At 40.1% G+C, this 14,676-nt stretch overlaps 1 protein-coding gene across 1 annotated transcript; it reads left to right on the top strand.

Annotated features, from left to right (window-relative positions):
* The first annotated feature begins 13,125 nt into the window (after window positions 1-13,125).
* On the top strand, window positions 13,126-14,100 carry LOC131522470 (uncharacterized). The gene has a single exon (XM_058747974.1). It carries the CDS (start codon window positions 13,126-13,128, stop codon window positions 14,098-14,100), a length of 975 nt encoding a protein of 324 aa, XP_058603957.1.
* Window positions 14,101-14,676: the final 576 nt, after the last annotated feature.

Genomic DNA, 14,676 nt, shown 5'->3' with positions numbered 1-14,676 from the left:
ATTCTTTAAGTTTCTTTTTCATTTTATCCCATCTATTCATCAAAATCATTATACCCATCAAAAGAATATTTTCATTTTGCAAATAACATCCTAGCAAAAATGCACTTAAAGTCATAACTCCTATGATTATCCAAAGATAAGCTTCTTTTCCGTACTTAGCAAACAATACCCCTAGTAGGTATATTGCATCAATCACTATAATTGCTATTTCACACCACATAATAAAATCATTCCTTCCCGTAACCTTCATGGTCACGTCTATACATAATTTTTATATACTGGTCAAGGTTAACGCTATCAACCCTCTAACACCAAGTATTTTACTCCATCCTTCTGATACCACAATTAAATGGCAAACCAGAATAATTTTACTTAGTCTCTTCATTAATATTATTCTTATCAATTGAAAACATCCAGTTATAAAGTGCCACCAGAGATTTTTGTTTACTCCTTGTATCAACATCCATAAAAAATATACGCCCCATTCACCAACCTGAATAAAAGTTTCGGCTATTGCCTGAGGAAATTCTCCAACTTCATCAGCCGTTCCGTTAGTGGTGAGGTTGTTTGTCCCGTTGGATGCCATTCTAAGCTTTATCAATGTTAGATCTCTGTTGGTCTTATCGTGAACAATTGGTTCTCAAAAATATTATTTTATGTAATTAATAATTTAGCAATTTGCCCAATTTCATATACTCCTAGGTTTTTCCAAGTTTCAGAGTTATCAGTTACCAGATGCCCCCCCTCAGCGATGAGTGGTCTTTTGTTTGTTCGTCATGCCCTATATTTTCTATACATTCTCAGCTCCTCCTATTTCCTTTCTATCGTTATTTCTGCAACAGGTGTCTTTCCACTCCGCTATCTTTTCTATAACAAAGGGTGCTCTGAAATACTCTTTTTCCGTCTCCTAAAACGGTTGTGACCTTTAGCTTGAAAGTCTATCAACTTTTCTATAACCATCAACTCGTCACTTTTTCCTACAGTTTTAGCACACATCCGTGCACCCATAGCAGCACAAGAACATTTTATAATAATGAACAGTAAGATTAACCCTAACACTATTAATCCTCCGTATAAAACATACCATCCTGCGCTAATAAAAAAATCCAATAACCCATTCCAAATATCTTTAGTAACGAAGTTAACTACTGCATTTGCTGCTGTTTTTATTCCATCGATTCCTGTCTTCACGAACTCTCCAGGAGCCTCATACCATCTTGGACCACCTAAAATCTGTTCACCTATGATCTCAACGTCAGACATAAAGACCATCTTTCATCCATTCAAGGCCTAAATAATAAGTTTCATCCTTGCCTTTACACCATTTTTCTTTCCAGTGTTTCCTATGAATTGTATGAGATAAATCATCAATTGCTATAGCATCCAAGCTTGTCAACAGTACATTTTTACCTCCTTTGGGGACTCTATACCTGATCATGCTATTGACAGCGATCTGTGCTGGAGCATGTAACATCTTCCATTTCAGATTCCTATCTATTATCCTAATAACTCCTCCAGTTCCATAACTCATCTCATACCTATTAGCTATATTACTCTTTTTAAAAGTCCATGGTAGGGGAACCAGACCATTGCCCCAGTAACATAATACGGAAGCCATCTGATTAACTGTAATGGGATCGTGACCCGCAGCACATATTCCTAACACTTCGCTGCATTCTCGTCCTGATACTCCATATACACGGTCATCTAAGAAAACTAGTTTATATCTAAAAACTCCTTTCTCATCATTTTTTTCTATCAAGGTTTACTCTTTTCATATATAATCTCCTTCTTATACTTAAAATTTCCTTTGTTTGATTTCCTGTAAAAGGATCTGTGCCGTTAAGGAAATCATCACAGTTCATCTTTTCTTCTTTTTTATCACAAAAATTAGCATAAGAGAAATCATTATAGTCCGTTTTTGTGTAAAAATATTTCTTTCCATGCCTCTTTTTACTGAGCTCGTCTCTCACACATTTGTCTATCTGCTTTACATTGTTTTCATAATGTTCTTTAATTGCCTTTTCTGTTTTTAACATCGCTTTCAATTCCATTTTAATCAAATACACATTTGTTTCCCATTTCGTATTATCTATCTCCCAATAGCCTATTCTAAAATTAAATTTAACCCTTGGTAATATCATTTTCTTTTTCCAAATCCACGGATAAGTTTTATTTAATTGTAAGTCAATTTTCGTCTCAGACCCCGACTCCAATTCTGCATAACCTGTCTGTCTCGGGCCTACGTGTCTATCTTTTGCCGTGGTTAGCAAAATGAATTTGCCTACTGGGTTTATAATTCTACTATTTTTTATCCAATCTTCTACATTCTTTTTAATCTTCATACCAGAATTATATTTCTCAGTTTCCTTATTTCTCTTGCTTCTCTTTACAGCACCTCTCTGTTTGCACTGACCTAATTTCCATGGTCGAAGTGTTCTCTAGATCTGAATATCCAACATCCTCCCAGCTCTTCATTATAGCTAGTTCTATAAGTTGGTCCGATAAAATATCTCACTGTCTTATTACCATCGCGTTCTTTAATGAAACTATTTTCTTCATAAATTTCTACCTCTTTTTTATGCCAATGTCTGATCTTTACTGTACTTTTGAGCTTTATTTTCGGTTTCCTTATCATATAATATAGTATCTTATCTGTACTAACGTTGTCTAACCACTTCCAAAAGTTAGTGGTATTCTTTTCTATTTCATCTTTTTTCTCTTTAATTGTTCCCCACACAGTTAAATCGAAACCAGAAATATTCTGCCTTTCAACCTGCACTTCGGCTAAAATAATTTTACCTGTCATGATTTCCCATTCTAAGAGATAACTCACTCTAATTAATATCAACAACAATATTCCCAATATTAAAATTATCCAAAGTATGATACTCATCCATTTGTAGAGTCGTCGCTGAGTCCTCAGCTTCCAAATGGTGTCTTTCGCTTCTTTCAGCTCCTCCGTCAGACTGTCCATCGACACCGACCTCCGCATTTTGTCCTGCAACACATGTTAGTTCTGATGCTCGACCATGAGGCGTCTTACTTTTCGCAACACTCCCCTGCGCACCACTTTCACTTTCGGTTGTTTTTCATGTAATTCCGCTTCGATGCCACCAATCCAGTCATAGTCTGGATGTGAGCATGCCAATATATTTAACTTGAAATGCATCACCACCGTGAACATTTCACTTGGCTCTTCAGTGATCTGCTCGTTATTATACGGGATTCCAGTGATGTATGTGCCATCTTCAGGACACAAAACCTTATGCTTGTCTAAATCGTTCGCCAGCGACACAGTCAGCTGCACAAACTTCTCTTTACGAGAACTAGGTCTCTTCTCCTTGGTAATATTAGAGCGCGGTTGTGATCCTCTATAATCTTTATCATAAAAAGAGGTATCTAACCATCCGCCTCCCTGCGCTAGCTCGATAGCTAGGTTTGCCCAACTTCTCACTTGCCAGGGCTCGTCGATTTTCACATAAATCCACGCTACTTTCCCTCGTGATCCTTGTTTCAGATCCGTCTCAGGGAAACATCTCAAAATCAGCTCGTGCCATAGAGTAAAATTCCACTTTGCGGATTCTATTTCAGTAAGAGTTAAGTCCTTCTCTCGGTCTCTTCTCTTTATATCTCGCACGTGCTCTTCCCTCTCTTGGAGAACTCTCTCTCTTATCTCCTTCCCGTCCCAGGGCAGCATGGGGAACCTAGCGTCTAGCCACGTGTTCCGCTCATGCTCTCTCAAGCCCAAATAGGGATGTCTGGAAAACTTAGACATTATTCCGTATTTAAAAAGGCCTAAAGGTTTAATAACCCTCAAACTTTCCCACAAAGCACGGGAAGACATCAATGTCCTGTTCTTTGCCTTACACATTTGACAGTTGACTACTGCTGCACCACTCCAAGTACAGTTACACGGCCCCTCTGAGCCTACGGATACTTTATATGAGTCAATCCGTAGCTTTGGGTGGCCTGACCGACAATTATCGCATATCACAACCCCAGACAGCTCCACATGAGACTGTCTGTGAGTCGTCCACTCAGCACCCATCTCTCTTTTTTTCATTACATCCTGAAAGACTGGGCATGGCACATAGCTGGTCGCATATCACACAGCAATATGGCCTGACAGCATTCTCTGCTGCTTTATTCTGTTCTCCTCTGAAGCCGAGAAACCTTTCTATTTCTGGCTGCAACCACAGAAATGCTCTTGATCCATGTTTATGGTGCTCCACCCTAATTAATCCTCGTTGATTAATTATCGCATTTATCAACTCCATCTATTACTTCTTTATCAAGTCTTTATTACTCTGAATTCCGTTATTTTCTAACTCGACAGTGTTAGATCCTGTTATTGTTTTAACTACATCCACTGTCCCCAAGCCTTCAGAGAATCTTTCTACCTTTCGTCTTCTTGTAAGAATGACCTGATCACCTACTTGGAATTTCGGATTGTCCTTTACTCTTTCCTCTGTTTGCCCTTGTCCGCCTCTCCCTTTTGGGTCGGGCTGTGCTCGGCACCTGTTAAGATCCAGCAAGCACTCATCAATCTTTGTGTCCCAATCGCCTAACATTCTGTTTTTAGCAAACCACTCCTTAACAGTACGCACCGCACGTTCTGCTATTCCATTTGTATTCGCTCGATAGGGAATACTTTTAGTCAGTATTATTTTATTCTCTTTGCAAAAATCTTCGACCAACTTCCCGCTTATGTTGTGTGCTCCATCTGCCCTCAAACTCTCCATTTTGCCTTCCCATTTTATCCATTCTCGCAAACAATCTACCACGTTCTTCTCTAGGGCTAATCTCATGGGCCACAACATAATTTTCTTTGTGTGATTATCGATAGCCAGTAAAAAATAACAATTTCCTGCTTTCGTGGCAGGGCGCAGCGGCCCCGCGAAGTCTATGCTTACCTCCTGACCAGGATATTCTTTTGGTAGTTGACTTTCTTCGCACCCCTTTGAAGTCATAAATTTCCTGCAAATCTTACAGTCTTTCCTCACTTCCCTGTAACGAGTGCGCCAATTAGGTATCTTTAGGGTGTTTTCACATATAGTTCGTTTGAAGAGAACCAAACCCAGTTCACTTAAATTGAACCAGAAAGGGAACCAGCCGAAAGTGACCTCAGTCCTTTTGGTGTTCACAATCTAGTGAACTCAAAAGAGAACCCAGTTCTTTTTTTGGTCCTCTTCAGCAATGAAGAGATCTCAGACCCTTTCTTGTTCACACCACAACTTTATAAGAACTCAGACCCCAGCTTTCTTTGTAGCAGTGGATTTTGGGTATTCAAGATGGCGTCTTCACATGTTGTCATCACATGTGTTGTAAACTTTTATCTTCTACGAAGCAGAGACCAGGAGACGTTGGGATATCTTTCATACAGAAGTTCCTCTTTATTGAGAACTCGCTGCGCATCGCTGTAGTCATCCAAGTCTAACTAAAGCAGTGATACATTGTAGTTTTAAATACATTTAGGGGGCAGTGCTTAGGAATGGAGACCAAGCACCTGGGTGACGACTTTAAACAAAGCATGCAAATGAGAAAGACAGACCCAATCAACAACACTCGATTGCATTGATAATCCAATCAGTCTAATGATTCATGTCTGGGCCAGGGGGCTCCGAAAGCCATTTGCAGAACAAAAGATTCGAGTCTGGCTCATTTGGCTCATTTCACTTACAATAGGAGAACAGGAACTGGCAGGGACCTCTTTGCATCTGATGTAGTGATCTGACTCATGTCACCATTTTTCACCTTAAATGCTAAATACAAGGTATATAACTTCTTCAGTTTGTACACTATTACATTGGAATCTAAATTAAACATTTAAATAAATTTGTAATCCCACAATTCCCCCTTTGAGAGTTCTAATAACTCTCACAAAATACAAATTTAGACACTTAAAAGTTTATTCTTGTAACTTGTGATCGTTACAGGCACATAGCACTTGTTCTGTGTTGATTGTCTGTAATTGCATGCTGACACAGAAACAAAACATGCAATTATGGTCCGTGAAGTTCTTAATAATCTTTTCTGGTTGGAACTGTCATTTCTCGTGATGGGCGTGAGTCATTTGTTGCATGAAACACTTGATACTAACAGGTTTCGAACCATGAAGAATTATCTTCAGCCATCAGGTGTAATTTTGCTGAAAGATCAAGAATGTCTTGATCATGTTGCTGGATGACTGAAGTTCTCGTATGTGATACTCTGCGTTGTGTATTTTTTTTTCTTTGTTCTGTCTTCCGTGACAGTTGGCTCGGCAGTGGGTCTCGTTGTCTTTAGAGGTTGTGGCTTCACACGCAGGTAAGGAGTTCGGCGTATGGGTCTCAGGACAGCCATCATGTGGTATCTGCACAGAGGAAGAAAGAAAACAAAAGACAGCAGTATTTGTTCTAAAGACTACAAACATTAGGGTTGTATCCTCTGTTCAATCTGCGTCTGCTATTGTTGTTCCTTCTTTCCCTATTTCTTAATTCCTGTGACACCTAAAGAACAGTGAGGTGAGGGTGGACTAGTGGATGGGGAAGGCCTATGAGGGTGTGTTCACCACAGGGTTGGCCCCAAGCCTGTTGCATCCGGTTCTTCCCTGCGGCTCCTCACTGGTCCATGTGTCCTAACCTATCCCTGTAGGTGGAGGAACAACTTTACAGTGTGACACATGAGTCCAAGTTTTCCTTCCTGACACAATACTGCAGCTGCTGTAATCAACATCACTTGATGTGGTCCGTACCACTTAGGCTCTAATGGCTTGTTTCTGAACGACTTTATCATGACCCATTGACCTGGGATGATAGTGTGTCCACCTTCTAGTGGAGTCTGCCAACACGACTCAACTCTCTCTCTGGCACTCTGTACTGCCTTTGTGAGGTTTTCACAGTAAGTGATCAGGGCATCTGAAGCAATGTGAACATCAGCATTTCTAAGATCAATCACACCTGGCATCTGCATAGGACGCCCAGTAATAATCTCATGAGGGCTCAGTCCTACTGATCTGTTAGGTGACGCCTCATACTACACAGTACTGCGGGCAGTGCTTCAACCCATGGTACTCCTTCCTGATGCATTTTGCTTAGCCTGGTTTTGATTGTTCTGTTTGATCGCTCAACCTGTCCTGATGCTTGTGGCCTATAGGGACAGTGAAGGTTCCACTTAATCTTCAACATTCTAGACACTTCCTTGACTACCTGTCCTGTGAAGTGGGTACCTTGATCTGAGTCAATGCAATCTGGTAATCCCCATCTGGGAATGAAATCAGTAACAAGACATTTAGCCGTATGTGCAGCTGTAGCACGCCCTGTTGGATAAGCTTCTACCCATCTTGAGAATTTGTCTATTACTACCAAAACGTCAGTTTTTCCTTTACAAGGGGGCAATGATATGTAATCAACTTGCAGGTGACGAAATGGCCCTGGTGGAGCTGGGGTATGTGCTGCTGGTGTGGTGGCTGCTGGTACCTCATTATTTTTCTGACATGTTACACATCTCTTGACTGTTTCAGTGGCTATGTTTCTGAATTTTGGATTCCACCATTGATTTGAGAACCTGTGATTCATCGTTGCTGGACCACTGTGACCCAAATTGTGTATTTGTTGAGCCAAATATGGCAACAGTGATTCGGGAGCAACATACTTTCCCCCTTTGGTCCAGCAGCTGGATGAATCCACAGTGGCTCCTTTGTCTAACCATGTCCATGCTTCATATAGAGGAACGTCTTTATACAGATCAATGATTGATTCCGGAGGTAGAATTGTCTTCTGTGCTGTACTACCTGAACACACTTGTACAGTTGCATAGAAACAAGCCTGTTTAGCCGCTACATCAGCAAGAGCATTACCTTTAGCTTCCGTAGTATTAGTTGTGAGGTGTGCTTTCACTTTGATCACCGCTAATTTCTTTGGGAGTTTCATGGCAAACATTAAATCTTTCACTAATCCAGCATGCTTAATGGGGGATCCAGCAGAAGTTAGAAATTGTCTGGTTTGCCAAATAACACCAAAATCATGAATTACCCCAAAAGCATACCTGGAATCTGTGTAGATATTTGCAGCTGATCCTGAAGCTAGCGTGCATGCTCTTGTTAAGGCTACTAGTTCTGCAGCTTGAGCTGAAAAATGATCTGAAGTCGACCTGAAGCAACTACTTCAGTGGTGGAAGTTACTGCATATCCTGCTCGTCTGTTACCTTCAATAACTTGAGCTGAACCATCAACAAACAACTCCAATTCTGCGTTCTCTATGGGAGTTTCTGCTATTTCACTTGTCGCTGCATATGTAAGCGTAACACAATCATGAGTCATTTCACCTTCACCCTCTAACACAACTTCAGTCATTGCAGACATCATACATGAGGATGGGTTCGTGACTGGTGCACGCTGTATAACAATGTTCGGGGCTGTGAGAGTTGCTAACCAATTTCCCCAACGGGAGGAGGTGACAGAAGTGACTTTTGCTTGATTCATTAGTGCAGACACTGCGTGAGGGCATTTTACATTTACATTCTGACCTAACACCATTCCTGATGAAGCCTGAAGCGCTAGATGAACTGCCTGTACTGCTCTGAGGCATGGGCCCATACCTTGAGCGACTATGTCAAGTTTACCAGAATAGTAATGAATTGGGCGTAAGCTGCCCCCATGATCTTGCATTAGACATGCAGTCATAAAGCCTAAGTGTTCATGGACATAAAGCACAAAGGGTCTATCTGATTGGGCAATTCCTAATGCTGGTGCTTGACATAGTGCTCTCTTCAAATCATTAAAAGCTTTGAGATGAATTTCTTCCATACAAACAGTATCTGAATCTTTACCATGGCCTTTCAACAAATCATAGAGAGGCTGTGCAATCGAGGCATAGTCTTCAATCCAAGGTCTACAGTAACCTGCTGTTCCTAAAAATGAGCGGAGTGTTTTAATGGTAGTAGGCGGAGGTATGGCTTTGACTGAAGCCGCTCGATCCTGTGTAATGGATCTATTTCCTGCACCAATTGTTTGACCCAGAAATGTGACTTGCTTTTTAGCAATTTGAGCTTTGTGAAAGCTGCATTTGTGTCCTTTTTTATGCAAATAGTCCAACAATGCTGTCAATTCAATTTGATGTACCTCGTGGTCTGTTGAGGCAAGCATAATATCATCGACATATTGAATCATAGTGGACTGTTTGACTGGACATTCTGGGTCACACAAATCACGTCTGACAGCCTGATGGTATATGGTCGGCGAATTCTGAAATCCCTGTGGCAGACGTGTCCACTGGTATTGTTCATAGTCAACTGTGAAAGCTAACCATGACTGGCTGTCAGAGTGCAACGGTACAGAAAAGAATCCATTAGACATATCAATTACTGAAAAAATCTTACAATCTAATGGTAAGCCATTACAAATTGTAGATGGATCTGCCACTAGGGGTGATTTTATCAATATGTTTATTGGCTACTCTGTAGTCTATTGTAAGTCTCCATGTCCCATTTGATTTCTTGATGGGCCATATGGGTGAATTACATGGACTGTTGGTTTTAACTAGCACTCCTTGCTTCAGCAACTTTTCTACAATAGGTTTGATTCCTGTATAGCTTCCTTATTAATCGGATATTGTTTGGTGACCGGAGGTGGATTTCCGTCAATTTAACTGGTTCTACACCTGTTAACAAACCACAATCATCCTTGTCTTTAGCCCAAATTAGATGATTCTGTAAGAAAGCATACTCAGTAGGGATTGCATTATTGGTAGAAACTTGTGCTGAGGAAATTTTTATGCTAGCGGATTCTGAGGACACGTCTAACGTTAGATGTACTTGTCTCAGAAGATCCATGCCTAAAATTGCACCTGTATTTAATGGAGCACATAGCAATTTTGTAGTCAGAGTTTTTGGGCCAAATTGTACCTCTATGGGCGGGGTTTCATACAAAACAGAATCTTCACCTATTACGCCAGTTAAACAAAGTTTGGTTTTCTTGTATGGGATGTTTAAAACTTGTGCCAATTTTGTAGGAATTACTGTACACTCTGCACCTGTATCAAGCAAAAAATCAATCTCTTTCTCTTGTATGCTACCTTTCACAAAAATTATTTTGTCATTGTGATGGATTACAGGGGAAAGGTAGCTACTCACAGCCCCAACAATTAGTTTTTTTCCTGGTCTTGTTGTGCTCTTAGAAGAGCCTGTACGAGCTGTCCTAAAGTTTCAGTGGTCACTGGCGGAACTACTTCAGGGTTGTAGGCAGGCTGAGGAGGAGCAGAATTATGCATACCATTTCTTTTACTATCTTGCAACTTCTTCCTACACTCTTTCTCCCAATGTCCTAATTTTTCACAGTAGTTGCATTTGCCTTCTCTTTAGACCATCTCTTATCTTGTTTTGTTGTGTTAAACGTAGCTGCTGCTACTCTCACTTTTGCCTTGACATCAGCATCTCTTTCCCATGTAGCTAACCTGTCTAGGTTACTTCTGAGAGTTCTGTTAGACCAAGTTAGATCTAAGAATGGTAAAGCTTTTCTGTATTCGGCTACAAGGCCATCTGACCAGATACGAACTAGGGGTCCCTTGTCATCTAGCACACTTTCAGGGTCATCAACAATTCCACTGTAAATTACAGCTGACTGACAAAATCTCTCAGTATATTCACTCACAGTTTCTTCTTTCTTTTGCACACAGGTAGTAATTCTAGACCAATCTATTTTGGGTCCCAAGATATTCTTTAGGATTTTCAAAATACCTTCTCTTAAATCACCTTTACTTGCATGTCGCAGTTCAGAAGTAACAGCAGTTTCAAAACTGTTGAATTCAGATTCAGTTAGAATTTGTGACATCAACTGCGTTACCTCTGTTAAAGACATGTCGTAAAGGCGCATTTTACTGATCAATACTCTTCTAAATTCAGAAAAATGTGTGCGTGCTGAGGGTAAGCTCTGAGACAGTCTCTCTATATCTTTAGGTCCTAGTGTTTTGGCAACAGTTTGTACTGGCACAACAGAAGAGTTGAGGGGAACACTTTCAGTTTCCTCAATTCTGAGAGATCTTCTCCGAGCACCACAAACATTGACCGAATTTACAGGCACATCACTTACTGATTGGAGAGCTACATCTCTTTCAAAGAATGCTTGTAAATCAGGGTAAATGCTATCCGCTGGCTAACTTCCACATCAGTTTTGCTGCAGCTTTGTTGCGGTTCAATTTCTTAGTCAAAGAGGACACTCTAGCTTGAAGCTCATTGTTCTGTTTCTCTAGCTCTGAGTTACGCTGAGATTGTTGTGTAGCTAGTGCTAAACCAAATTCTCTGTGGCAGCAGATAATGCCTTTCACGTTGTTCTTGCGAACACATGCTCCTAATACCTTTTACACTCATCTACAGACCAAGTCTTATCTGGATGGATCTCATATTTCTGAATTAGTTCTTGTCTAACTTTTCAGTGACTATTAGGTTCATTTGCACTCTAACAGTGATTTGAATTCGCTATCTGACCACAAAGGAGTCGCAAGACCACCCTTTTCTGTTGTTGGAATCAGCCTAGCATTCCTTCTAACCATTTTGTACGTTTCTTCTGTACCACACAAACAAAAACACTAAAACTTCTCTGATCAACAGAGGGTACACTTGTTAACACAGCTTAACTATTGTTAACTTTGTTACCACACAATCAAAACACTAAAACTTCTCTGATCAACAGAGGATAAACCAAAATTATTAGCATGAAATGCTAAACTTCTCTGTGAAAAGAGGATAAACCAAAATAACTAGCACGTAAATGCCAATCTTCCCTGCCTACACAGAACAGAGGATAAAACAATATTAGCACTTGATGCTAAACTTCCCTGCCTGGACAGAGGGTAACTTCATCTCTAAAAGTACATTTTTTAGAGGAAAACTTAGTTAACCAAACCCTACAGCTGTCTGTTAACTCTTCTCTGTCGGCGCAGAGGATAACTAAATTTGTACTGGTCTTAAAGGTTCTTTTGGATTAGAGACAGCACTCACCACAACCTTAGTTGAGAGAAAAATTCAGTCTGGAAATCTTTTGTTCAGCTTGAAGTTTTCGCTGGATTCCAAAAGATGCAGTCTGGAAGCAGATCTTTGTTTGAGCTTGAAGTTTTCAATCTGGATTCAGGTGAGGAAGCTGGAACTCTATCCGGGTCACGGCACCATCTGTTGTGAACTTTTATCTTCTACGAAGCAGAGACCAGGAGACGTTGGGATATCTTTCATACAGAAGTTCCTCTTTATTGAGAACTCGCTGCGCATCGCTGTAGTCATCCAAGTCTAACTAAAGCAGTGATACATTGTAGTTTTAAATACATTTAGGGGGCAGTGCTTAGGAATGGAGACCAAGCACCTGGGTGACGACTTTAAACAAAGCATGCAAATGAGAAAGACAGACCCAATCAACAACACTCGATTGCATTGATAATCCAATCAGTCTAACGATTCATGTCTGGGCCAGGGGGCTCCGAAAGCCATTTGCAGAACAAAAGATTCGAGTCTGGCTCATTTGGCTCATTTCACTTACAATAGGAGAACAGGAACTGGCAGGGACCTCTTTGCATCTGATGTAGTGATCTGACTCATGTCACCATTTTTCACCTTAAATGCTAAATACAAGGTATATAACTTCTTCAGTTTGTACACTATTACATTGGAATCTAAATTAAACATTTAAATAAATTTGTAATCCCACACATGGATGTGGCACATTTTGAAGCAAATGACAAACAGAGAAAGAGTCAGACAAAGCAGAACTAAAGGAAAGCATCTGAAAAAAACGGAAAAGGAAAAGGATAGCAACTAAAAAGAAAATTTTCTTCCAACACTATCAACAACTGCTGCTGCTTGCCACAGGACTGCTTGTGACGTTTCAGCTTTCATTTGAACGGTTAGTATAGAAAAGTTTCATAAACAGAAACTACATAATTACATATTGTCGTTTGATCTGTAATAATTTTAGTCATTTATTAATATATAGTTTTGTTGTTATTATCAGTGCAAAGTAGGGCAATTTAAGTGTTATAATGCTTCTTGCCAACCTTTCTGTATATTTTTACCAGGTCATGTTGGACAAAACCCAGGTCTCGTGTCTGGTGGGAAAGCACTGTAAACTGGACAGACAACGATTGGTTGCGGAATGTCAGGATGAGAAGAGACTCATTCGTGTTCCTCTGCAGTAAACTTAGACCATGCCTGGAGCGACAGCGAACTTGCTACAGAGTTCCTCTCACTGTGGAACAAAGAGTTGCAGTTACGCTTTGGAGGCTTGCTACAAATATTGAATATCGATCCATTTCACACTTGTTTGGTATCGGCCTCTCAACAGCATGTATCGTGACGCAGCAAGTAGTCTCAGCCATTCTCCAAATCCTGAAGCCAAATTTGATAAAAGTTCCTACAGGAAACAACCTGAGAAATGTAATAAACAGCTTCAGAGACAGGTGGGGCTTTCCCCAATGTGCTGGGGCTATAGATGGCACACATGTGCCTATCATAGCCCCACATCTTAACAAGTCTGATTTCTACAACAGAAAAGGCTACTACTCCATAATTCTGCAGGGTGTTGTGGACCACAAATTGATGTTTTGGGACATCAATGTCGGGTGGCCTGGGAAGGTCCATGATGCAAGGGTGTTTGGGAATTCCTCCATCTTCCAGAAAGGTCAATCAGGCAGACTTTTCCCACCATGTACAGAGGAATTTCAAGGTGTTTCTGTCCCTATATGCATTGTAGCAGATGCTGCATACCCACTCCTACCATGGCTTCAGAAACCATTTCCTGAAACACCAGGAATTATACAAGACCAGCGTCTGTACAATTACAGACTGAGCAGAGCCAGGATGTGTGCAGAGAGAGCCTTTGGCACGCTAAAAGCCAGATGGCGTTGCCTACTTAAGAGAAACGATCACAACATCAGCAAGATCAACAAAGTTGTGGCAGCTTGTTGTACACTTCATAATTACTGTGAGAGCAGAGGTGACATGCTGGAGTCTGACCTACTGGAAAATTTGGAAGATGAGGTGGACAGCGAAATGGGTGAAGGAGAGCTGCCAATCCCTGATCATGTCACTGGTCAAGATATTCGCAGAGCTTTAACAACACATTTCAGACAAATTTAAAATGGAAAGGGAACATTATGTGTAAAGTTAATCCAACTTCCTTTTATCTCAGAAAAGATAGTGACAGTTGAATGTTAAAATGTTTCTTTGTTCATTTCATTTTTTTAATTTTTTTATTCACAATAGGATGCATTTAATTGTTTTAGGGATTGTTACTTTTTCAAAAGAATTATATAATAAAAGACAACAGAATTGTTTTGTATTGTTCCAGTTAAGTTGGTTTATTTATTTTTTTGAAAAATGTAACAAGTGACTTCTGAACAGAATATTTTCAACGTCTGAACATGACATCTGTAAACAATATAATAATAACAAAAAATAAAGTGCTTAGTTAAACTTCAAAAATTACTGTGTTGTTTTGTCAATACAAAAAAAATCTGATTCACAAATCAAAACCATATCTGAAAATGTTTCAGATACTATGCTTATAAAAAAAAAAAAAGAACATTCAAATGTCTTCTCTTACAAAGAGAAAATGGTTTCCGATTTGTAATGCAGCAACAAAAACAAAAATGTTTTCAAAAACTAACATGCGCTGCATGAACAACAGCAATCCAGTGAACAAGACATCTTTCA

The sequence above is a fragment of the Onychostoma macrolepis genome, chromosome 16, assembly GCF_012432095.1.
Source record: "Onychostoma macrolepis isolate SWU-2019 chromosome 16, ASM1243209v1, whole genome shotgun sequence".
In the NCBI taxonomy this organism is placed as follows: domain Eukaryota; kingdom Metazoa; phylum Chordata; class Actinopteri; order Cypriniformes; family Cyprinidae; genus Onychostoma; species Onychostoma macrolepis.
The sequence above is the reverse complement of the archived record's forward strand: the minus strand, read 5'-3'. Positions and strand labels throughout refer to the sequence as shown.

Bases quoted from the DNA above. Each gene is read 5' to 3' on its own strand.
- LOC131522470 (XM_058747974.1), top strand. From the start codon at position 13,126: ATGAGAAGAGACTCATTCGTGTTCCTCTGCAGTAAACTTAGACCATGC.